The sequence below is a fragment of the Populus euphratica genome, unplaced genomic scaffold (assembly GCF_000495115.2).
Source record: "Populus euphratica unplaced genomic scaffold, PopEup_1.0 scaffold191.1, whole genome shotgun sequence".
Classification (NCBI taxonomy): Eukaryota; Viridiplantae; Streptophyta; class Magnoliopsida; order Malpighiales; family Salicaceae; genus Populus; species Populus euphratica.
The window spans coordinates 76,876-102,885 of NW_011500069.1; the positions used below are offsets into that span (position 1 = coordinate 76,876).

Consider the following 26,010-nt stretch of genomic DNA (forward strand, 5'->3'; position numbering starts at 1 on the left):
GAGATTAATTGTATAAATTATAAACAACAATTATCAAACAATAACAATAGTAACAACAACAACAATAATAATATTAACAATAATTACAATAATATTTAACAAGCAAAGTATTAAAGAGTGAACAAGATAACAAATATAAAACATGTTAGTATCAAACATTAAAGTCCATATTAAGTTTACATTATACTTATTCTTACACCATTAGTGTAACCTTTTCACCTTGACATAATTAACTTAGCTAGACATAATGAAAGAAAGCAAAATAGATAAACAAAATAAGAACATAAAAGTTAACTAAGTAAAGGAAAGGAAATGAAAGGCATAAACTTAATATTAATGAAAACAAAGCATAAAAAATACAAAGAGAGAAAGGAAGAGCATGATCTTGATCTGAACACCAAGATGCCTAAATGCATGGCAAATGCCTCCTTTTATAGGCCAAAATTGGGAACTATTGATTTGATGACTAATTGATAAGTGGGTGGCCAACTTTTGACTTGGTGACAATCTTTATCTTCTCTTGTCTGCCCAAAACGTCATTGATAACGTCAAAATTGGAGCCAGTTGCAAACATGAAAGTTGTAGGCAATTGTCTCAGCTTTCTTGTGTAAAACATTCAGCTCATTTGGACTTCTAGAACTCCAGATATGGCCAAAATACCGAACAGTGCTCGGGCTGGAAGACAGATTCGGGCTTCTTTGTTGTTGCTACAATTTGGACTTGATAATGGCCTTTTTAGATCTTGGGCTCCATATGAAAGTTGTAGGCCTATGTCTTACCTTTCCATCCATATAAATTGGACCTAAATCTGAGATCTGTAGCTCCAGATATGACCCAATTACCGAACAGTGTTCCGGTTTGGATTGCACCGACATCTCTTTTCTAAGTTTGGCCATCTCTTTATCCTTGCAATTTAAGTTCTTAAAGTCATCAATCAATTTTTTCATTTATGTGATAGGCCTGCATTTAAAATGAATATTTATCATAAATTAGAGGTATCTTATATTATTAGATATATTATTATAAAACATGCTTTGGTTAAGGAGTTATTGATACTTCAAATGCAAAATGATGATATAAAACCATGATAAAAATGCACTTTTAAGTACTAATCAATGATTCATAAAAAGATAGCCAAACATGTAAAACTAATAAGGATATTAAACTCGAGACATAGTTCACACGTTCGTATGATCTATGATGATGAAGGATTACTCAACCCTTGTGTCATTGGATTTTATTTAGATTTATTTATTGAGATTAATTTAATTATTGTTAGATATTTTATTTAGTGGGATATAAGCCCAATTATTTGTTCTAGTTAAGGTTTTAGTATTTATATTCTATTTTTCTAAATGTTAGGGAGTTTCGATGAATTAAATAAAAATTATGGAGTTGCAAACTTTTCCAATCCTCATTTTTCTCTTTTCTAGATTTTTCTTCTTTTTCTTTGTTTTTAATTCTTATTTTTTTCTCTAAAAAGTTTTTATCTTACTTGCTTTATTTTTTTTCATTATTTTGCATCAAATTTAGTATCAAAGCACATGCTTTTAATTGTTCTTATAATTAATCAATATATAAAGGCTTGTGAAGATTTTTAGATTTATCATCATCAACAGTTGATCTAGACAAAAAAAAAAATCTTCCAATCAACTAACTTAGATTTATTTTGGCTTAAACCTTAACCATGACACATTCATTTCCACCTTATAATTGCAAGCCAACTAGCAGATTGACCTCCCATAACAGATTAGCCAACCCACAGACTAAGTCTTCTCTTCGCCAATTATAGATCAACCATTGTAGTTACTGCCTCACTTAACTAGTAACTGAGAAGACCATCACTCCTTGGACAACCATCTCAAGCAACAATAATAACAACAAAGAAACCCCATGAGGCTCTCAAACAAATTAATTCACTACTATTACACCACCATATTTCATTACATCAGCATAATGTCACTAGATTTCAACACATCACCAGATTCAGTCATGTTACTATATTTCAACAAACAAGTGCCCCATCACCATGTTTTGTTATGCCAACAACATATCACCAGATTTCATCATGTCACCAGATTTTACCACGTTAGCTCATAGTGCAATGCCACCATATTATGCCATGTCAACAGTAGTAACTTCGAGCATATTCCTATCACAATATGTGCAAAGGAATACAATAATCAAGATCAGTTTGGTATTTAAGATGTGGATATACGCTTTCTAAACTATGTTAAAAACTAAATTTATAATTTTTATCCCTATACTCTTTACTTTACACACTTTAATTATAGTATTGGTTACTTGTAATAATTGTATTTAATTGAGTTAACTATAATTTTTAATGAAATACCATTTTTAGTGAAACACCTAATTCACCCCTCTTAGGCGTTATTGTTGCTTTAATCTTAGAACAATAATTGGTATCATAACCTAGTTCTCATTTACATAAGTTTGATTAGATTTTGAGTAAAATAACAACCACTAGTTTTAATATTTAAAATAATAGATCATCAACCTCTAGGACACCTTTCTTTGATGGTAATGATTATGCCTATTGGAAAGCTAGGATAATAATATAACTTCAATCCATCGATTATGATTTATGGCTATCTATTAAGAATGGACCCCACAAACCTCCTAAAATTAAAAATGGCATTACAATTCCTAAAGATAGGAGTGAGTATATCAATGGGGATAAAAAGTTAATTGCTATGGATGTTAAAACAATGAACATTTTATATTGTGCATTGAGTATGAGTGAGATTAATAAAATATCATTTTATAAAAATGCTAGGGATATATAACATGTTTAAGAAGTAACTCATGAAGGTACTAATCAAGTTAAAGAATCCAAAATTAATATACTTGTATATCCATGTGAGTTATTCAAAATATTTCCATATAAATATACAACTAATATGTTTACTAGAATTTCAATTATAATAATTTAGCTACTCTTAGTAGGATTTATATTAATGCCAATATTGTAAACAGATTTCACATATCCTTGCCAAAGACTCAGAAAAAAAAAAAGGTGATGGCAATTCAAGAAGCCAAAGACCTCACCAAACTTCAATTAAAAAAACTTATTGGATCACTAATGACTCATGAAATCATCATTCAAAAGCAAGAATGAAAATATAAACTAAAAAAGAAGTTGACATTCAAAACCACACATCATGTTGGTAAAGAAAGAGAAGAAAAAGGGGAGGAGGAAGAGGACATTGCATTTATCACAAGACAAATCCAAAATTTTCTAATAAAAAAAACAAGGAAATAAAAAGTTCTCAAACTTAAAGAAGAATGGAAATAAGAGAGAACCTAGCAATGAGGAATTTTTATACTACAATTGAAACAAGATAAGACATATAAAGGTTAATTGTCATCTTGTTCAAAATAAAAAAAGAATTGTCATAACAAACAAGCAATGAAAGAAAAATGGAGCGATGACTCGGACTCTAGCTCAAATGATGATGAAAAGCATGTTGCAAACATATGTGTCATAGCATGGAGCGATGACTCGGACTCTAGCTCAAGTGATGATGAAAAGCATATTGCAAACATATGTGTCATAACAATTGAAAGCTATATGAGGAATCAAGGGAATATGAGAAATGGTTATTGGATAGTGCTTACTCAAGACATATGATTAGAGATGATTTATTATTCTTAAGCATTACTAAGATTAATTATGGAAAAATCACTTTTAAAGATAACTTAAAAGGAAGGATCATTGGAGGTAAGTCCTCTTCCTCAATGGAAAAGATGTTCCTTGTAAATAGTCTAAAATATAATTTGCTAAGTATTAATCAACTGAGTGATAAAGGCTATAAAATTATATTTGATCATGCATATCGCTTAATCCTTGAAAATAATAAAGTTCTATTTATTGGGAAAAAAGAGAGAGATGTTTATAAGATTAATATTGATGCATGTATAAGAATAGAAAGTTGTCTTCTTACTAGCATTAATGAGTTTTCTTTGGCATAAAAGACTAATAGTCTATATAGGCATGGATATTCTCTCTAAATTTGTGAAAAATAAGCTTGTTAAAGAACTTCCTGGTATAGAATTAAAAAAGAAATTTATGCAATGCTTTCCAAATGGGTAAATAAGTAAAAATATCTTTTAAGAATAAAAACTATATTTCTACTAAAAGACCTTTAGAATTGATTCACATAAATCTATTTAAACCAACTAGATCTAAAATCATAAGTGGTAATAGATATGTGTTTATAATTGTGAATGACTTTCAATATATACATGAGTTTTGTTTTTGAAATCAAAAGATAAAACTATTTATGAATTTGTAAGGTTTTGAAAACAAATTGAAAATGAAAAAAACAAAATCAATCATAAACATAAGGAGAAATCATGGTGGTGAATTTATAAGTGATTTGTTTGAATCATTTTATGAAGAAAAAGGATATTACCATAACTTTTCACACCTAGAACTCCCCAACAAAATGGGGTTATGAAAAGAAAAAATCAGTCTTTTCAAGATATGACAACAACTATGTTAAATGAATTTGATACTCCCAAGTGTTTTTGGGCTAAAATTATAAACACATCTTACTATATTTTAGATTGTATTACCTTGAGACCAGAGTTAAAAAAAAGACTCCTTATGAGCTTAGGAAATCCAACATGTTGTATTTCAATTTTTATTGTTTAAAATGTTTATTCTCAACACCAAAATTTTTTTGGATAAGTTTGATTCAAAATTCGATATTGATATTTTTTTTCTTGGTTATTCCTTATATAATAAAGCTTATAGAGTATATAATAATAAAATACTTTGTTTTGAGGAATCCATGTATGTCGTATTTGAGGAAACTCAAAACGATAAAATTATGAAAATTCTAGATGACATTAATGAAAATGTTTAACATTTGAGTCTTATTAAAAGACTAAAAATAAACAAATACAAAAAGACCGACCAAACACAAACAATCAATAACAAATGGCAATAAACTCTTTTGTGCCACCAAATGAGCTAAGGTATGGAAGCTCTCATCATCCTAAGTTAATTATTGGTAATTCTTTTAAATTACTAAGACTAGAGTATCTATTAGAAACATTAGTGAGCATTATGCATTTATTTCTCATATAGAACCCATATCTTTTTTGGGAGCGGAAAAGGATGCACAATAAATTTTAGTCATACAAGATAAGCTAAACTAATTTGAGAAGAATGATGTTTGAGAACTAGTCCTTAGACCTGTAAATCAATCCGTTATAGGAAAAAAATGGTTTATAGGAACAATTTTGCTCTTTTTTTTTTATTAGAGTTTAAGTATAGACTTTAATATCTGAATGTGTAAAACTACACAGTAGAATACAATCTCAAGTATTAAAAATATAAAATATAAAATAAATATGATGTTAAAATTTAAATTTTAGAATTGATAAGATTAAATTTGATGAGGTGGAGACTTTCTTGCGAAAAGAGATATGCTTTAGACCTTAAAAGAAGGCCAATAAATATAAACTTGACATTGAAAAACAATCAAACAACAATGCAGTTTACCTTAGTTAAGGTGCACTAGAGGTGACGTGTCTTCTCCTTGCACAACCAGTCCCTTATTGAGACTCTCATTGTTCATAGAGTTCCTAGTAACCATAATACTAGGTGGCAACTCATGAACCTTAACTATAATTTTATGATTAAATCCAAAACTCTTTCCTTCCCAACAACAATACCTTTCAGGGAGCACAAAAAACACCTCAGCCCTATGTCGCCCCATGATAGATTGTATAATTAGATGAAGACCCATCACCTTACTATGTATAATGATAAAGAATATGATAACGATAAATAATTAAAAACAAAAAAACATTACCGTATGGTCAATGTCTATCTATCATTTTTTTAGCATTTCAATATCTTACTAACAGATACAAATATGACATCGTATTATCATTTACAGATTGATCACAAAACCCCTACTAAGATGAAATTTGTATTAAATGACAAACATGCTTGGATTTCTAAAGACCAAATTGGGTGTTTATGATGAGGAAGAGCATGGTAAAGAAGAAGAAAAAGAGTTTGACATTGACAATCAATTTATTGATATATTTGAGATGTCATTTATAACTTTCTTTTCTGAAGATGTTGGTAGTAATTTATAGAGATCCAAGATGGAAGGTCATCTCGCACATATTGAGGACGAGGTGCACCATATCCGAGAGGATATAAGCTATTTATGTGACACTTATAAGGATATTTGGGATATTATGGTTAATATGTTATCTCAATATCTGCCACCTTAGACAATTGTAGCAAAAACATTTTCACATTTTCATGATTTTACCTTTTTTGTATTTCATTTCACTAATTTTAATAGATATTACATTTTGATCATTATAGCATGTTTTTATATTTAATTTCTCTATATTTTTATGCTTTTTTATTACTTTTTATTGATGCCAAAAGAGGAAGATTATTGACCTTAAAGTCACATATTAATATTTATGTATTTTAATGATAACAATTAAAGAAAAACAAGCTAATGATATGCTTGGTTGATATTAAGTCTAAATATGTTTATATGAAAATTATCAATAAACATGAATAATTAAATGAAGAAATAAATCAATAAGTCTAAGATGTAAATCAAGTGAAAACTTAATTCTTAAGGATTTATTTTAGTGTTAATTATGTAAATTTTTTTATTTTACTTGATAGCACAAATTAAAATGAATTCACATACTTTACATTTCATGCATTATAGGATCCATATGCATTTAGTCGTTCAAGATTCGTCAAGTTTAAAACTATCAAATCTGGATTTCAAGTTAAATCAGTTAATCATTTTGCTATACCAAGTGACTGGTTGACTATTTGTTCATCAAGGATAAACACCTGAAAATTTATAAGAATCGGTCGACCATTTAAACTGTCAAAAGAATAATAATGGTTATAAATAACTACTTCTTGCTAGAATCATATATATAGCTTATCTAATTGAAGAACTAGGTACAAAATTTGAATATATATATATATATATATATATGAAAGCTATTTTAAGAACAAAAAAAACAAAAAAAACTTCAAAACATCAATTTTAAATAATACTCATATTTATGTATTAAAATCTTTATATTCTTATACAATAGAATAAATATTCACATTTACTATACTTAAACACCTTCATACATTCTAAATGTTAGTAACTGAGTTATATAAATATAAGTTTTGATTGTTTTATCTAATTTTTAAGAGAATATTGTTATATTTCAAATAATTGTAATATTTTAAAAATTAAAGTGAAAAATTCTTGGTCATTGGTGAGGTATAACATCAAAATAAAAAAATTTTTAAAAAGATATTCTTAAAAATTAAAGTGAAAAATTCTTGGTCAAAAAAAAATTTAAAAAAGATATTTTTTCAAGCAGTGAAAAAAAAAGCTTAATAATAATTCATTAAAGACTTGAATGGGTAAAAAATATAATTCTAAAGACTATATTAATGCTTGGGGTATAGATATAAGTTTGCTAAACCATATTAAAAACTGAGTTTACAATTTATATCTTTATATTTTTTATTTTAAATATTTTAATTATACTATTAATTAATTATTATTATTAATGAAATATATAATTCATCCTTTAGATGTTATTGTTACTTTAATTAAAAAAAGAAGTTGCTAAGCAATGACAAAAACAAAATTAAGAAAAGAAAAATGAAAATGAAAATTAAGCGGAAAAAAAAAATCCAAAGTGATCTAAATAACAGGCCAAAAAATCATCATAAATCATCTTTGCAAGCACCAAATATAAGCATACGACAAATCAACAATCATAAACGTCAAAGCTCGCCAGTTCATCAACATCATAGAATGAGGGAGCCTAGCAAGTCACGACACCAAACCAAAAACCTCGTTAAGTACCAAACCGAACGAAACAGAAGACTCGAGATCGAACTCAAAAACCAAAAGAGAAGGTCAAAGTCTCCTCAAAACACGAAGACAATCAAAGATCAAACAACCAAACAGAAGGCCAATATAAAACAAAATGAGATGAGTGGCACAACAGTAGCATGGTACTAGCATGATAGCCGGTCTAAAGATAAAAATAGATGAGCAAAAAAGAAGAAGAAGAAGAAGATATCAAGGATAAACCACCCCAAACATGGGGAAAAATAAACAGGCCGAAAGGGCTAGTTTCATTCCAAACAACGTCTAAAAAAACAGCTTCCATGCAACCTAATGACATTCCAGAGAGACTCAAAAACACTGTAAATGCTCCTCCTATAAAGATTTCATAGACAAACTATCCCAAAACCCAAAGAAAACAAACACAGTCCAGAGTAACTAAAATGGAAAATGAGGGAAGCACGTTTTCTGGGTAGAGAAAAATGACATTTCTCTTTCTTACAAAATCAGAGTAATTTCTTATTACTGAAGACACCTTGAGTTTTGTTTTTTATATCAAATCACACCTTGTCGGTTTTTGTTTTAGTATTTCTATATGAGCATAATATCAAAGAAAAAATAACAATTCTGACTTCCCATCCTTTCCCAATTATGTAATGGATAAAAAACAGGATGATTTTTCAAAAAAAAAAAGATTTTTATTATTTTATATGCACCAGCTATTTTACTAGACCGAGAAGGTGCCACGCGGGATTATTGCCCTAACTAGAAATGAATTCCAACACACGTGTCATTTTCGCGTGTGAGTTTTTTTTTTTAAACAATTGAGGAGGAGGATGTGAACGACAGTCATTGAATCATGTTGAAATATACGGTGGAGATTCGATCAATTACTAAGGCAGAACCATCATCAATCATGTCCTTCATTTTGGGGCCCACTGTATATAATCTCTCTCTTGCTTTGAAAGCACGATAAATACCTCTTCTATGAACAAAAGAATTTCAAAACAGAAGCCAAGAACAAGAGAGAAATTCGAATGAAACACCTTAAAGAATAAGTCAACGGTAGAGATTTGCTGATCGAAGATGTCGTGGCAAACATACGTTGATGATCATCTGATGTGCGAAATCGAGGGCAACCATCTGACGGCTGCCGCCATTATTGGCCATGATGGCAGTGTGTGGGCCCAGAGCGCCACCTTCCCCCAGGTCCTTTCTGAATTTTTTTTGTTTGCTAATTACCTTACCTTATTATAATTTAGATTTGATTGGATCTGATTTATTGTTCTTTGATCACAAGTTCCTTCCTTGTTTTTAAATGTTTTTATTTTTTGATTCAGTTATTCAATGTGGTGATTGATTTATTATTACGAATGATTGAGTAAGAAATGTTTTTTTTCCCCCTGCAGTTTTAGATTTTGGGATTCCTTTTGTTTTAAGACATTTTTTTTGTCGCAAACGGCAAATGAATTATTAAAATATGAAGGGTTTTTTCTTGTTAATGAATATTAAGAAGGATTCTATGTTGATTTTGTTTGGGTTAATCGTTGAAAGATGGATTGTTGGTAAAATGCTGCATTTGGCAGTTAATTCTTTGAGCATCATTTGTGGTCTGCATCCAGAATCTGGTTTGTGCAATTTTATGCATTTATCGCCTCTGTTTCTTCTGTTGTTGAATGCCTTTTTCTTGCTTGATATGGCTCCAACTGGATTTTAATTTCTTTTCCTCTTTCACGTTTCACTGGCCAAAACATTTCATTGCTGGTTGTTTACAGTTTAAGCCTGAGGAGATATCTGCCATCATGAAGGATTTTGATGAACCTGGATCTCTTGCCCCAACTGGGCTGCACCTTGGTGGCACAAAGTACATGGTGATCCAGGGAGAGCCTGGAGCTGTGATCCGTGGAAAGAAGGTGCTTCATCATTTCTCATTTCTACTTGTCTTGGTTCTCATGCAATAGATAATTCAGTGATTTTGGTTTTATACTTGGCCATATTCAGCATAATTTATTATAATGCGGTCACAACTGTGTAGTCGTTTTAATGGAGAACATGCTATGGTGTCAACTTTATTAGGATGCTTAAAGTTGTGGAATATTATTGTCTGGCAACATGGCAAGAACGGTAATGCTGGTGCTCCCGGATAAAAGCCTTTTACCCTGAATCTTTCATCATATCTAACGTTTACAATAATTAGCATAAATATTTCGTAAAGGCAAGTATGTTTTATCATGTGATCTTTTCACTTGCTATTTTCTTGATTCAAGGACTCGTTCCTTGAAGACTACTGTTATTGATGATATTCTGCTACTGTTGTTGTCGAGAACTTTCCCTCCTCTTAACTCTCTCTGTCTTGGAAGTCAACACTTTTAACTCTTGAACGAATGAATAATCTCAAGAGTATGTTTGTCGGTATTGAATATATTAAAATAATATTTTTTTAATTTTTTAAAATTTATATTTATATTAATACATTAAAATAATAAAAAAACACAAAACAAATTTAAATAAAAAAAATTACAAGTTTCTTTTAAAAATATTTTAACATAAAAACAAACATATCTAAGATAACTTCACGTTCCGATTGCCTTTGAAAGCCCATAATTACTTTGGTCATGCTTAGCCAGTCTCTTTCATTAAGCCTCTTGTGGACAAAAGAGAACAGAGACACGTGGATGACAGGTAGCTTTTTCTTTTGCTTTATTGAAAAGTATAGCCAGTACCTAGGCGTCCCTGATCTGTCGTCGGACGCATCATTTTCATTTGCTGGCACAGGCACCACCTAGTAATAGCATGATATGTTTTTTTGTTTGCCCTTTGATAGTACAACATGTTAGCGAGACAGATATAACGTAATTTTCATGGTAAAACCTTTCATGGTATATTGGTATGTTTCTTTTATCAATCTAGAATTGATGGAAGGCTGGCCTCATCAGGTTTAGTTGTGGTTAGCAGAAGGCGATCTGTGAGAACTAACGCATTGAAATTCTTGGATGTTGTTAAACATGTGGGGAATTATTTTTGTATTTCACATCTTAATGTTGTTGCATGCATGATTCAATTTTCAGGGTTCCGGTGGCGTCACTGTGAAGAAAACCTCCCAAGCTCTTGTTATTGGTCTTTATGATGAGCCATTGACTCCAGGACAGTGTAACATGATAGTTGAGAGGTTGGGTGATTATCTCACTGATCAGGGCCTGTAGGGGCCAACGTTGTGGCTTCAGGATGCAGTTTTTTGCCTCTGGCCATGAACTAGCATGCATTGATGATCTTGCTCTGCGAAATAATGGCTTGGGGACAGAGACGATGATTTATATTTTTTATCATAGGGTCACTCAATTTTCTTCTTGATTTCTTTTCTTAATTTATGCTTGAGAGTTTGAATTCCAGTTGGGTTTGTTTTCTATTCGAAGAAGTTTGATATCACATCATATAATGGCTGCCTTCATGTAATTTGGATGGCTTAAAGCAGTTAATCTACAGGAATACCGAGTCCATATGCAGGATTAAGATGTAAATTTAGAATTACAGTAACTGTGTATTTGATATTGTGGTAGTTTTTATGGTTATATTTTAAAAATATTATTTTGTAAAAAATACTTTTAGTTAAATTTAGTTTGGTATTTATATATGTTTTATTAAAATTATGATTAAAATTGAAGTTGAACAAAAAAATAATTTAATGTGTTTGATTAATAATGTTTTTTAAATTGAGATTATAAAATAATTGAAAAGATATATATTAATATCGATGGTTTTTAATTTAAATATTATAAATCTAACTATTGCTATTATATCTTGAAAATAAATAATGCTTTAATTTTTTTATTAAATTATTTATAATTTTTTTATTAAATTATTTATAATTCTATTATATATGAAATTTATCTTACAAGGATTATAATTTTCATGATTTTTTGACTGTCTAATAAAATCAGGTAAAATATTATCTAATTAATTAATTACAATTAAATTCTGTAAATATTATGTTATCATGTAATTTTTTTCTAATTTATATAGTATTATCGAATAATATTAAATACTATTTTTTTAATAAAACATAATTAAAAAAAACATTAAATTTCTTTTACTGATTAGATTTTGTCTAATATATTTAGATTTAGGTTAGGTTTGGTCTAACCATAAACCATAATTTAGGTTAGGTTTGGTCTAACCATAAAAGATAAAAAAGATATTATTTATTGTTCACATATATTTATTGTTCACATAAACTGTGAATTAATTAATTATATATTATTTATTTTTATAAAATAAACAGTTATTTCACTCTGCATTTCCTGTAAAATAGCATGTACCTGCTTTTCATTCACCTGTATTTTCAATATAAAATTAACTAGGGCTCATAATAAACAATATTTTATATTTTACTAAATATATATTTATTATGGTTCGCTTCTTTGAATGCATAACCAACCAACCACGTAAACAATCACCTTCTAATTAATCTTTTTCTTAGGGATAATGCAGTCAATGAATGAAACGATTTATCCCTTTATATTTAATGAACATGCGTGGTACAGGTTATGCTCTTGTTCACGCTGCTTCGGAAATGAAAATCGAATATTTATATATTGTCTTAAGAATGATATGTAAACAAACTTGTTAGAGAAATAAGGAGATTAATCGCTCTTAAAAATCACTCTTGTCTTCTCGGCTTTCCTAAATTTATCAATATCAATTTCAATTCTAAGGTATATGATGTTCATTATGGCTTATTCACATAAAATTTTTGAAACTTGATATAGTTTCAATCTATTTTTGACTTATATATATATATATTAGTATTTTTAATTATGTATTTCATCTTGAATATTTTTTAAACTTGTTTATAATACATTTCAATACTTTTTTTCAACTAAAATATTTCTTGTGTTTTTTTATGGCAAGCTCCATTATTTTTCCAACTTAAATATTTTTCATGTCTATTTATAGCATGTTTCAATATTTTTCTAACATAATTATTCTTCATGCACATTTATGACACATTACAATATCTTTCCATTTTAGTATTTTTTTTATGTCCATTTATAGCATATTCAATTATTTTTCTATCTTAATATCTTTCTTATGCTAATTTATAACATATTTAAATATATTTTTTCCATCTCTTATTCTTCTTTTGCCTATTTATGGTGTATTTAAATATTACTTAATAAATTCTCCTATTATAAACAATTCATATACTATAAATTAAACTCTATCTTTATGACTGATGCAAATATCATATATTAAGATTTCATCATTACAATCTATTTAATTTTATTGAATAACTATTTTCACCATTACATTCTATTTAATTCTCATATTTTAAAATCCCATATATTTTTTTTAAAAAAAATCTTTACCCTAAAGCAGGGTTTGCATAATATTATTTTTTGGTCATACAAGCATAATTTATTTATATTAAATCCCAACCAAATAGGCATTATTTGCATGAAATTATTTGAGCCTATATGCAAGCAATCTATGATAATACCTATCATTCACATTAGTTTTCATCTAAACAATAAACTATATTTGTATTCATAATCTATGTCCAAATATCCAACAAAGATATAATTAAATTTCATTAGTCTTTATTCAAATATATATATATATATATATATATATAGACACACACACACACAACTATGATATTATCAAATCTCATTAGTATCCGTTCAAACAATAAATTATATTTGTATTCATAGTTTATGTCTAATCTTCCGACTATGATACCATCAAATCTCACTAATCTTCATTTAAATAGCAAACTATCTATGTATGTATACATGTTTATGTTCAAAAGTTCAACTATGATGCTATTAAATCTCATTACTCTCCATCCAAATGAAAGACTTTCTCACATGTTACAACTTTCATTTAAATAGTTAGCTTTCTCGCACGTTTTAGAGCCCACCTATAGTTAATTTAAAATATATGATAGTTATTGTTATTGTGTTCATTCACAAACATAATATTTATTATTGTTGTTTTGGTAGTTCACAACACAATATTTATTATTCAATTACAAATCACATATAATATTACTGTTTTTACAGTCAATTAAAAAACTGATCTATTTTTTTTTTCACAAGCATGATTAAATATACATTGCAAATATAACAACAACAAAAGCATCTTAAATAATTAAAAAGATCAAGGGAGAGTAAAGCAATCTCTTACCTTAAACTCTTATTATACAAGCTCCTGAGAAATCAGGTCTCATTCCAAACACTATACCACCAAACCAATACCTGTAACGTTCACACTACTAAATTAAAAAAATTGACTCATATGAATTTTCATATCATACACCCCAAAATTTAAATAATTATTCAAACACATCTGAAACATCAATTTTTCATTGCATTTCAAGTCAATATTTATGTCATCAAATCAAATCCTCATTGAAGACTTTTGCATTATTAAAATTTTCACGTTTAAATAACTAATTCATAATCCAAAAATAGACACTTTCTTTGACCATTTAACTATGGTAAATTTTTAATTTTTCTAAAATTCTTTAAATTAACAATTTGGCTAATTTTTAACAGAATTTTTATAATTATTTCATAACTCCCTCAATCCATTTTTTTACAACATGTTACTTTAATACCAAGCTGAAATCTAATTCATCAATTTCATATATAATTTAAACAATGTTTAATTTCCAGGTTAACAAGAAAATGCTACAACCTACTAAATCTTTCCTCTCTCTCTCTCTCTATATATATATTAAAAAAAATTAGTTTAAAATTCTCATTGGTTTCATTACTTCTTTAAGCACTTAAGTCGTCAATATTTACATGTACTTTTTTCAAGGTCATTTCACATAATACCAACAATTATTTAAGAACATAATTAACTTTAATAACTAATTTAAAACCTTTATATTAGCTTATCAACATTCAACATAATAAAATATACCAACTTCAAGTCCTGCTCTTTCCCAAGCACATATTTATAACAAAAAATTTATATTTCTATACAAATTGTTTTCTAAACCATAATTATTCATATCAACATATTAAATAAATATCTAATCCTACAATATTAAAATAATTTATACAATTTTTCAAGATTTCCTGTAAGGTTGACCTAAGATATTAATTTATCATTAATCATATTGTTAATCTTTCCTATTATATATTTCTAATCAACACCTATTTTGTGTCAATTAAAGAAATTTATCAATAATTTCTTATTTTTTCAATTAAATTGAAAAGATGAAAAACTCTTTCCCTTACCTACCCAACCAAAATCTTTTCTACATCCATATCTCAGACTAATACTTCACTTAAACATACAATCACACACAATTCAAATAATTTTCAAAATCAATAATTTAGTCAATCTTAACAACATTTCCTAACCTTGGCAAACAAATTACATTACACCCTTTTTCTTTCCATACCAAATATCCTAAACACTCAAATTTAATATTATACATACATTCCCTCATTCATGGTTGGCCTTATATAAACTAATCACCCAATGATTTATTTTTATTTTTATTTTCTTGGATTATCAGCCTCATCATCATAGAAATTAAATTAAACATAACAACATCACTAAAACACTTATATTACCCAATCTTACTATTTTTCTACATTTTTCTCTTTATAGCATATAATAATATTAACTAACTTTTCATAATCCCACACTTCAACATTCATACACAACTTAAGCATTTCAAAACATCAATCAAAACATTAAAATCGACCCAATTTAAATCAATTTTCATACCCTTTAATTTACTCCACATGGCTAGCCATTTAGAGTCCTAATTTCTCAAAATTTGTTTTCAATTTCTTTATTTGTATCCTAAATCATATCATTTAAACCCCATTAACTAATAATCACATAATTTGGCATATAAATTAATTTTTTCACAAAACCTAATATTTCTAAAAATTAGGGATTTTCAACCCCCTATCCAAATACAACAAAACAAATGTATTTAAAACAAAAATAATACCTTAGCATTACCATGCAACCCAATTTAGCAATCCTCTTTCAACAATCTTCAAGAATCCTTGACTTTCTCTTCACTTTGAACGCTTTTCCTCTCTAACTTCTCTTCGTCCAACCCTTTTTCTTTGATGTTTATTTCTTGGATTAGTATCTTTTAGTAGAAATCACCCTCATATATTCTCTAGCCCATGATTTTTGGAAGATTTAGCGCCAATTTTAAAGAGAAAATGATTAAGAAATCAAGTTCTCCTTCTTTAAAGAAGTTGTCAACCAGAACAATGGAAAAAATAAAGATTTGGCCAAAATCACAATAATGTCATTAATGAAATGAATCCATGTGTTATTTTCTGTATTTGTTTTACCGATCATTGACACTCTTATAAAGCCTTTTCAAACTCCGATTAATCTAAAATTTTAACGCACGATAGAAAAATATGTTAGGGAACTACTTGTAAAAGTTTAGCTCAATCTAACGTTCAGATTAAGAGTTATGATTGATATCATGAAATTGAACAATAAGTAATTTTATATAAAAATCTGAATGTATACTATTTTATTTACTTAATTCATCAAGATTTTCAAATTAATTAATTGGAGACTTTTATCCATAATCATAATAAAAATTTTCTTAGAGTCTTCACCACTTTCAATCAAAATAGTGTAATTGTATGTAGGGCTTATACTGATGATCAATATTTTTCGCCCTCAAAATCATACATTATTTGATTTACATTTTCACTCTATTATTGTTGTTGTTGTTATCTAACTATTTTCACCCTAATTTGTGTAAAACAAATTAAATAATTATATTATCTAATTGAGGAATTTACATGATTTGTCATTATATTGGCATTTCACATACCAATTTATTACCTTATCTCATCCTATGTTTAAATTAATTGTTTAAATTAATTTACTAGGATGTTTGTCCTGAATTGCCCCTCATTAAAATCAATTATAATAATAATAACAAAAAAAACTATAATGAAATTACACAAATCCCTTATGCATTAATTATTATTTTGTTTTGCTTTTAAGGGCAATTGATTCATTTCACTATGCAATTAAGACTTCAAAAGACTAAAAAGCCCCTGCACTTCAATTTAATTTTTTTCAACATCCTGGGATAATTAAGTCATTTTACTATATTAAATCATTTTACTATGGAAAAAAAAAACAGGAAGATAGATTTACAACCACCCAATTGATAAGCCATTTGAACCACGTGAAAATATCATTTTGTCTCCCAATCTTAAATTCTTTGGTTGTTTTTCATAATAGAAAAAAATGTCATTTTACTATGCAATAGCCATAGTAAAACACTAATATATGCACAAACACACACACCTCAAAGTTTAATTAACGATCCTATAACTTGATTAAATCACTTTCTAAATTGTGTTCAACAACATTGGGCTCGATCATTAAAAATTTAGTCCTGGTAGGTTTATACCTTGTCCATGTGGTTCATGTAATTTAGTTTGAGGTAAGACTTATAATACACATAAGCCTAAAGTCTAATTAGTGATGAAACTCATCTATGTATCCAAAGATCCACGTGTAAATTGAAACCTTTAGACCTTAAGCATATCATGTGACCCATTACATGTCACTGAATATAGGCTTATCATGTTGATTGAGCCTTCTAGAAGCCTTATTGACCTAACAGGTTCTTAAAACCCATTTTCAAATTAGATTGGGGTGTCTAATGAGCACATCAAGGCAACATCCCAAGGTAAAGACTTCATAGGATTTGACTTTATAGGATTCTAGAATAGTCAAACACATCTTAATACCAATCGTTCAGCCTTGGGTGTATTATCTCTGGGTTATATAGTTGACTCATCACCTTCCATGGCTATACAAATAGATTATGCAAGCAATAAATAAAGGCATGTTTATTAGCCACGTGTTCCATAGAGATTGATCCTATTATCATTATCAATATTACACGGTTAACACTCTATCAAAAATTCAATAAATACAAATAGAATTACCAACAGAAAGTTTTCCATTGTTAAATCTATCGGTATATACCAAGGGAATCTCAGATGAAATATGAAGAAAAAAAAAAAAACAAGTTGTGTTATGACATGTAAGTTGTTGTGGATGATTTGACCGATGTAATTACAATCAGATTCAAACCAGGTTGTCCATATAGTGACGTGTCAAAAACACCAACCGATTTATCGACGGATTGACAGATAAAATAATTTTATTGGTAATTTCTTGGGATTGATAGATAAAATAATTTTATTGGTAATTTTATGGGTAATAGTTAATATATGACCTGGTCGTTAACCCTCCCCTCTTCTATTTCTCCTTCATTCGCCCTGCATCTACACCTCTCAACCCCCCAACATTAACAACCAGCTCCCTCCCCCTTTCATCTCAAGAAAATCTTTTCTAGTCTCAACATCTGTGTTCTGATTTATTGTAGATTTTTTTATTTTTAGTAAGTAAATATTTTTTTTTAATTTTAATATAATTTTAAAAGTTAATTTTATTATTGAATGTTTTTTTAGTATATATATTTTGTTTGGGTGTTTAGTTTACTTGTTTTATTGCTTTTTCTCAAACATGTAGTATGGATTTATAATTTGGCACTTGTTTGTTTTAGATTTTGTAAAATTATATTTATTTGTAAATTATTGAAACTTATATCGATTTTCCGACTTAGATTTGTTGTGATGAAATAAACAATAGCTTGTTTAATAGGTCCGTTTTAATTTTTGTCAATTTTATTACAGAGTTGTAACTTCTGTAAATTAATGTGTATAAATTTATATAAACGTATGTAGATAATTGATAATGAATATTTAAGAGAAGTTTGAAAGTAAGTTGGATAATCTTGAGCTAAACCAATAGTTTTTTTTAATCTATTTACTTAACATAGTTAATTAATACATGTTATCATTATTGTTTTATAAAGTTTTGATAGAAGTTATGAATGACCACTCATGGATGTATCAAGATTCACCTCAAGGATTGCGAAGGATGGATTATTGTAATGTGGTTTAGATTTTTATTAATTTTACAACATCTATTCTGAGAAATTTTAGTAGAGGCAGTATTAGATGTCCATGTAAGAGGTGTAAGAATAAAAATTTTATTTATTAAGATTGTCGCACGTGTGCGGCTTCGCGGCGATCGTCTACCCTCACTCGAAGTGTCTTATGTCTATCTATTCTAGAAAATATAGGAAGACAAGGAATTTTTGTCTCTTATCAGTAAAAAATTGAATAGGAAGACAAGGAATTTTTGTCTCTTATGAGTAAAAAATTGGAATGGGAGTTGCCACCTAGCATTTTTGTCACTAGAAAACCTAACTGGTCTTAGAGATCGAGTACGGAGACTGGTTGCGTAAAGGGAAGGTATTAGCACCCCAAATACACCCTACCTAAGGTAAGCTGCATTGTTTTATTGTCTAATAAAAATCTAAGGTCTTGTCATATTGGTCCGTCTATGTTTCAAGAAAAACCCTCCTCAGTAAAAAGGTTCTTATCTTATGAGATAAAATCTAACCGGTCTAATGTCTATAATAGAATTATCTTTTTAATATCATGAATACATTTTATATATAAATTCATAATCCTGGATATTAAAATAAAACAAAATATTTTTTTTATTTTTTTTGAAATATTGGTCAAGTTCTCATGACTTTAATAAACTGGTTATTTAAAGCTAAAATACATGTTAAAATATGATATATATTTTTTGAAGTTTTTTATTTTGTATAAAAATACAATATGATTTTTTTCTAACTTTGAGAGACTCAGCCGTATGTAAAAAAAAAGCATTTTTTTATATGTTTTCAAAGTTTTGATGAAAACTAGGAATTTTAACATCAGATTTGTATCTTTTTTTTTTAAAAAAATACAAACTGATATCAATCAAAATGGCATAAATCAAATACGTCGGGAAATCATAATTTCTTCAAAAATATATATTTTTCCTTAAAAAAAAAAACAAATGAAATGAACTGGACTAGGTTGGACTCAGCGCAGCTGCGTGGGCTGGGCTGATGTTCCAGCATTTGTTGTAGAACATGAATTACTCACATTTTGCATGCAAATGAAAAATGAACAAATAAAAATGACAGGGGAAGGGAGAAAGTTACCTGGAGTGGAGGCGTTCTAAGAGTTGGGCTTGTGGCGGCTTGTAGCTGGGGTGGCAATGGCTGGGAACTCAGGTGGCGTTGCTGCAGTGGCAGACGGTGGTTGATGCAAGGGGCTGCTTCTTCTTCTTCCTGCTACCTCTACCCCTCTCGTGTGTTTATCTTGTTCTTCGTTGTTTAATCCCTAGCGATGACGATGCTATGAGGAATGGTAGAGGCACTGGTGGAGGTGTAATGGTGGCTCTTCTCCTCCCTCTTCTGTCTTGCTGTCTTCTTTTCTCAACCACCTCTTCTCTATTTTTGTTATGTTATCTTCTCTTTTTCTCCTCTGTCTCTTCAGGGCTGTCAGCGGCGGTCAAGTGACCTGCTATGGCAGTAGAGAGGAAGCTTAGTGGCAGCTATGGTTGTTCTTCTTCTCTTGTATTTTTTTCTTCCTCTGTCATTTCTCATTCTTCCCCACTTCTTTGATGGCTTCCCTTTCTCTTTCAAAAGAACTGTCTCCTCTCTCGGTCTCCCCTCTAGTTTCTAGTGTTTTGGTTTGTTTCTCTTCACTCCTTTCTCTCTAAAAAACTGTTGTTTCTATCTTTCGTTCTCTCCTTTCCTTCTAAAAAACTGTCGATCTCTCTCTCAGTTTCTCCTCCCTTCCTCCTCTCTCACTTTCTTCTTTCTTTTTCTCTTTTTTCCTCTTCGTTCTATTTAATTCCCCCTCCTCTCTCTCTCACACACATTCATTCCCCCCTCTACTCCATCTCCTCTCCTTTCTGTATTTATAGGCGTACAAAGAGAAGGGCACCTGACCTCTGCCACGGAGCAAGGTAAGGTGGCTACCCTGCCACTATCTTGGTACAGGGTAAGGGCAGAGCATGGTTGTCCATAGGGCAAGGCTCTCCTGGTTTTTTTTTTTGTTATGGTGGTAGGGTATGTATGGAAATGGGTCATGTTGGGTTTCCTGGGCAAGTGAGGTGGAGAGAGGGGGAGTGCGTTGTAGGGGAGAGTAACTTCTTCTTCCCCTACCTCTGCATGTGCAGGGGAAGAAGAAGGAAAAATAGTGCCACCTATAAAAGAGCTCTATTTTGCTTTTCTTTTTGTTTTAAAAAAATGATGCATGAAACAGAGTCGTTTTTTCCTAAAACCCGCAGTTTCATTTAAAAGGATATCAGCGCCAAAGTGTCAAATTTCAAGTCAGTCCTTAAATTTGCGCATGTTTTGTATTTTGGTCTTTGGTCTCGTGTTTCTTTAATTAAGTCCTTGATTGGCCATCGAACTTTAATACTTATGTAACTAAGACCCTAATTTGACCAAATTAACTTTCAAAATTATAGTTTGACCCCAGAACTTTAATTCCTTCCAATTAAAGCCTAAATTGATTTAAAAATAAATTTTTCTTGTAGTCAAACCTTTATAAATTCAATTAAAGCTTTAAAAAAATTTAATTGGGTCCATAAACATTTGATTTTGTACCTTTCCCCCTCAAATCAAATTTTCTTTATCAACAAGGCTCTCATCAGTCAACGATATACTGTCAAATTTCAATCTTTGTATTTTTAAACCTCCTCAACCAATTTTTTTTACCATTTTCTCGACGCTCTGCCATCCTCTTTTCATAGCTATTACTTTTGATATATTTTGATTGATTTTTTTTCTTTTTTTTCTTTTTTATGCAGGGATCCAAAAATGAGTTATGACAAAGATGTTGTAATGATGCATCTTTTACACAAAGGATTCATGGAGGATTACTTATATTAGTATGCACACAGAAAGCTATTTGTGAGTAACGATAGCATGGTAGGAAGGATAGATGATTGATACTTAAAAGTGTATTTTTATCAAGGTTTTATATCATCATTTTGCACTTAAAGTATCAATAACTCCTTAACTAAAGCATGTTTTATAATAATATATCTAATAATATAAGATACCTTTAATTTGTGGTAAATGTTCATTTTAAATGCAGGCCTATCATATAAATGAAAGGATTGATTGATAAATTTAAGAACTGAAATTGGAAGGATAAAGAGATGGCCAAACTTAGAAAAGAGATATCGCTGCAATCTAAACCGGAATACTGTTCAGTAATTGGGTCATATCTGGAGCTGTAGATCTCGAATTTAGGTCTACTTTATATGGATGGAAAGGTAAGACATGGGCCTACAACTTTCATATGGAGCCCAAGATCTAAAAAGGCCATTTTCAAGTCCAAACTGTAGCAACAACAAAGAAGTCCGAATCTGTCTTCCAGCCCGAGCACTGTTCAGTATTTAGCCCATATCTGGAGTTCTAGAAGTCCAAATGAGTTGAAGTTTTTACACAAGAAAGTTGAGACAATTTTCTACAACTTTCATGTTTTCAAGTGGCTCCAATTATGATGTTATAAATGACGTTTTGGGCAGACAAGAGAAGATAAAGATTGTCACCAAGTAAAGAGTTGGCTACCCACTCATCAATTAGTCATCAAATCAATAGTTCCCAATTTTGGCCTATAAAAGGAGGCATTTGCCATGCATTTAGGCATCTTGGTGTCCAGATCAAGATCATGCTCTTGCTTTCTCTCTTTGTATTTTTTGTAATGTTTATGCTTTGTTTTCATTAATATCAAGTTTATGTCTTTCATTTCCTTTCCTTTACTTAGTTAACTTTTATCTTATTTGTGTTCTTATTTTGTTTATCTATTTTTCTTTCTTTCATTATGTCTAGCTAAGTTTATTATGTCAAGGTGAAAGGGTTACACTAATGGTGTAAGAATAAAAGGTTACACTAATGGTGTAAGAATAAGTATAGTATAAACTTATTCTTACACTAATGGTGTAAGAATAAAAGGTTACACTAATGGTGTAAGAATAAGTATAGTATAAACTTAATATGGACTTTAATGTTTGATACTAACATGTTTTATATTTGTTATCTTGTTCACTCTTTAATACTTTACTTGTTAAATAACTAATCTTGATTTATGTTATATAACACTTGGTACAATAAATGCTTGGCACTTTCCTAGCCTATACTGTATGGTATAACCGACACCTGAGCTATAAAAGGAACTTGATTTGTTGTTAACATAAGTTATAATCATGAATGCTTGATGAAATTTACAAGTATTAGCATTAATTGAATAAGATGACTAATGTAATCATGTTAACAATCTATAATCTGATTGGAACCTCTTTTGTGTATGGTTTTCAATTGAATAATAAGAGTTTATACAATACTTGTTTGACATACCATAGTGGATCCTCTAACCTTGACATTGTTTGTTATCATTGTTTAATCCTTACGTTAATTTTCCATCTCAAAGTTCTCATCAAATTTTCTTCTTCTTCTTCTTCTTCTTTTTTCTTTATTATTGTTATTATTATTATTATTATTATTATTACTAGTATTATTACTATTACTACTACTACTACCATTATTATTAGTATTATTATTGCTACTATTATTATTGTTGTTGTTGTTATTGTTACTATTGTTGTTGTTTATAATTGTTGTTTATAATTTGTACAATTAACCTCCTTGTGGTTCGACCTTGGTCTTGCCAGGTTATTTATTACTTCGACACTCCTGCACTTGGGAGAAGACAACAATCTTTTGGTCGTGTCAAGTTTTTGGCACCGTTGCCGAGAAGGTAAGTTCTTGTATAAATTATAGCATTTATTTTATTTTCTCTTTTCACTTTTCTTGTATATAACTTTGTTTCTTGTCTCTTTTTTCTTCTTTTTTTGTTTTCTTCTTCCTTTTATTCTATTCCTACACGTGCATGAGAGCGTGGTCACATACATCAAGTGGTAGACTTTGTAGGGTATCCTCATCATTTTCAGAAAATATGGCTGAAGAAGATAATCAATCACTTCATAATGAGAATAATGAGAATAACCGTGTTAGAACACTTAAAGACCACATGAATCCTATAAGAACAAGTGCACCATCATACATAGTTTTTCTTCTTGATGCATCTCATTTTAGTTTTAAGCCAGGCATTATTCAACTTTTACCTTCTTTTTATGGCATGAACACCATCAGATTAAATTTTTTTCATTTTTCATTAAAAGATAAAGCTAAAATATGGCTACAAAATTTGAGACCAGGATCCATTCATGTTTGGGATGAAATGCAATAACAGTTTTTAAAGAAGTTTTTCCCATCTCACAGAACAAACTCTTTCAAAAGATAAATCACTACTTTCACTCAAAAACCAGGAGAAACATTTTACCAATGTTGGGATAGGTATCGAGACTTACTTAATACTTGCCCTCATCATGGTTTTGAAACATGGAGATTAGTTTCACATTTTTATGAAGGGTTAGCACCTGGAGATAGGCAAATGGTTGAATTGATGTGCAATGAAACTTTTGAAGATAAAGACTCAGATGAAGCTATGGAGTACTTAGACTTGTTAGCTGAAAATGCTCAAAATTAGGACACTGCGGGTACTTATGAGGCACCGAGTAAAACTCAAACTCATACATCTAGTGGAAGTATGTACAACCTTAGGGAAGATCATGACCTTCAAGCCATATTTGCATCTTTAACTAGAAAAGTCGAGGCATTAGAATTGAAAAGGAGTGGTCACTTAAAATATGTTGAAAACATTATGCGTCAAATGTGTGAAACAAATGAACACTCAACCAATAATTGTCCAACCTTGCCTTCATTTAAGGAATGTCTCCATGAACAAGCTCATGCTTTAAACAGTTTTCAAAGGCCCAATCATAACCTATACTCGGAAACATACAACCTTGGTTGGAGAAATCATCTAAATTTCAGTTGGCAGAGTGATAATGCACAAACTTCACCACCACAGTTTCAAGCACACCATAATTTCCAAAATTCTTATGGATATGCACCTTTTTATGCTCTACCTCTTAAAAGTAATTTTGAGGAAACTTTGTATGCATTCATTGAAAAGCAAAAGACAATCAACACTCAACTTACTCAAAGCATAACAGATTTTAAAGACACTCTTGTAAAATTCACATCTGCTCTCAGTTTTCAAGAGCAAGGTAAGTTTCCATCTCAACCACAGCAAAATCCCAAGGGGCAATACAATGCAAATGCAAGTAGTTCTTGAAGTCAACACATGGATCAAGTCAAATCAGTATCACTCTTTGTAATGGTAAGGTTATTTAAAAATCAATTCTTGAACCTTGTGAGAAAGATGATGAGTCAATCTCTGAGGGTAAGGAAGGGGTTGAATCTGAACATTGCAAAGAAAAGACTGATTCCCCACTAGCACTTCTATTTCCTCATGCCATGACCAATCAAGAAGAAATCGAGGATGAAAAAGGCACCGAAAATATTAATGCAGATCTTTTATCAAAAGTGACAACAGATTCAATACCCGACATCACACCAATCGATGATTACTTTCCTGATGAATCCTTACTTTCTCTTAGTTCAATGCCTTGGTTTGTTAAAAATATCAATTTTCTTGCTTCAGGATTTTTGCTAGCTCACTAGAGTACCGAAGACAAAAGAAAATTTTTGAGCGACATGCAAAATTTTTATTGGGATGACCCTTACTTATTCAATTATTGTCCTGATCAAATATTTCAAAGATGCATTCCCGACAATGAGGTAAGTAATATCATTAAATTTTATCACTCTAAGGCACATGGGGATCATTTCTCATAAAAAAAAAAAAGAATTATTGAAATCTTACAAAGTGGATTTTACTGGCCTACCATATTCAAGGAATCACATGCATTCCGCAAAACCTGTGAAAATTGTCAAAAAATGGGATTTATTTCAAAACATAGAGAGTCTTTAGATAATCTTCTATTGACTTTTAAGTCTCATCATAGTCGAGATAAGCATCGTGCAATTCATGATTTATGGCCCTATTTTCATAAAGAACATGATCGACTTAGTCTTGAGAATCTGACTAAAAAACACCTTGTTTGCCAGTTTTTAAGAAAACTGGATGGGAAGCTTATCCCCGACCCATAGAGGGTGTTTAAGCCGTTCTTGGACGTAAAACCAAGGAAAGATATGAGCCACAATCACAACTACCTGTACATACACATGTTTTTTTAAAAATAA

At 29.8% G+C, this 26,010-nt stretch overlaps 1 protein-coding gene and 1 long non-coding RNA gene across 2 annotated transcripts; both read left to right on the forward strand.

Annotated features, from left to right (window-relative positions):
- The first annotated feature begins 1,235 nt into the window (after positions 1–1,235).
- Positions 1,236–21,961, forward strand: LOC105108356 (uncharacterized). Its single transcript, XR_839036.1, has 3 exons — positions 1,236–1,365; positions 19,894–19,901; positions 21,952–21,961. It is a non-coding gene; the product is annotated as an uncharacterized LOC105108356 (long non-coding RNA).
- LOC105108355 (profilin-3) lies at positions 8,869–11,389 on the forward strand. Its single transcript, XM_011002640.1, has 3 exons — positions 8,869–9,092; positions 9,659–9,796; positions 10,952–11,389. The coding sequence occupies exons 1-3, from the start codon at positions 8,970–8,972 to the stop codon at positions 11,084–11,086; spliced, it is 396 nt and encodes a 131-aa protein (XP_011000942.1). The 5' UTR covers positions 8,869–8,969; the 3' UTR covers positions 11,087–11,389.
- Positions 21,962–26,010: the final 4,049 nt, after the last annotated feature.

What these genes read in the sequence shown, in the direction of transcription:
- LOC105108355 (XM_011002640.1), top strand. Translation starts at nt 8,970, where the DNA reads ATGTCGTGGCAAACATACGTTGATGATCATCTGATGTGCGAAATCGAG. An exon ending in AGAGCGCCACCTTCCCCCAG is followed by an intron (nt 9,093 to 9,658) that starts GTCCTTTCTGAA and finishes GGTTGTTTACAG; the next exon opens with TTTAAGCCTGAGGAGATATC. An exon ending in CTGTGATCCGTGGAAAGAAG is followed by an intron (nt 9,797 to 10,951) that starts GTGCTTCATCAT and finishes TTCAATTTTCAG; the next exon opens with GGTTCCGGTGGCGTCACTGT.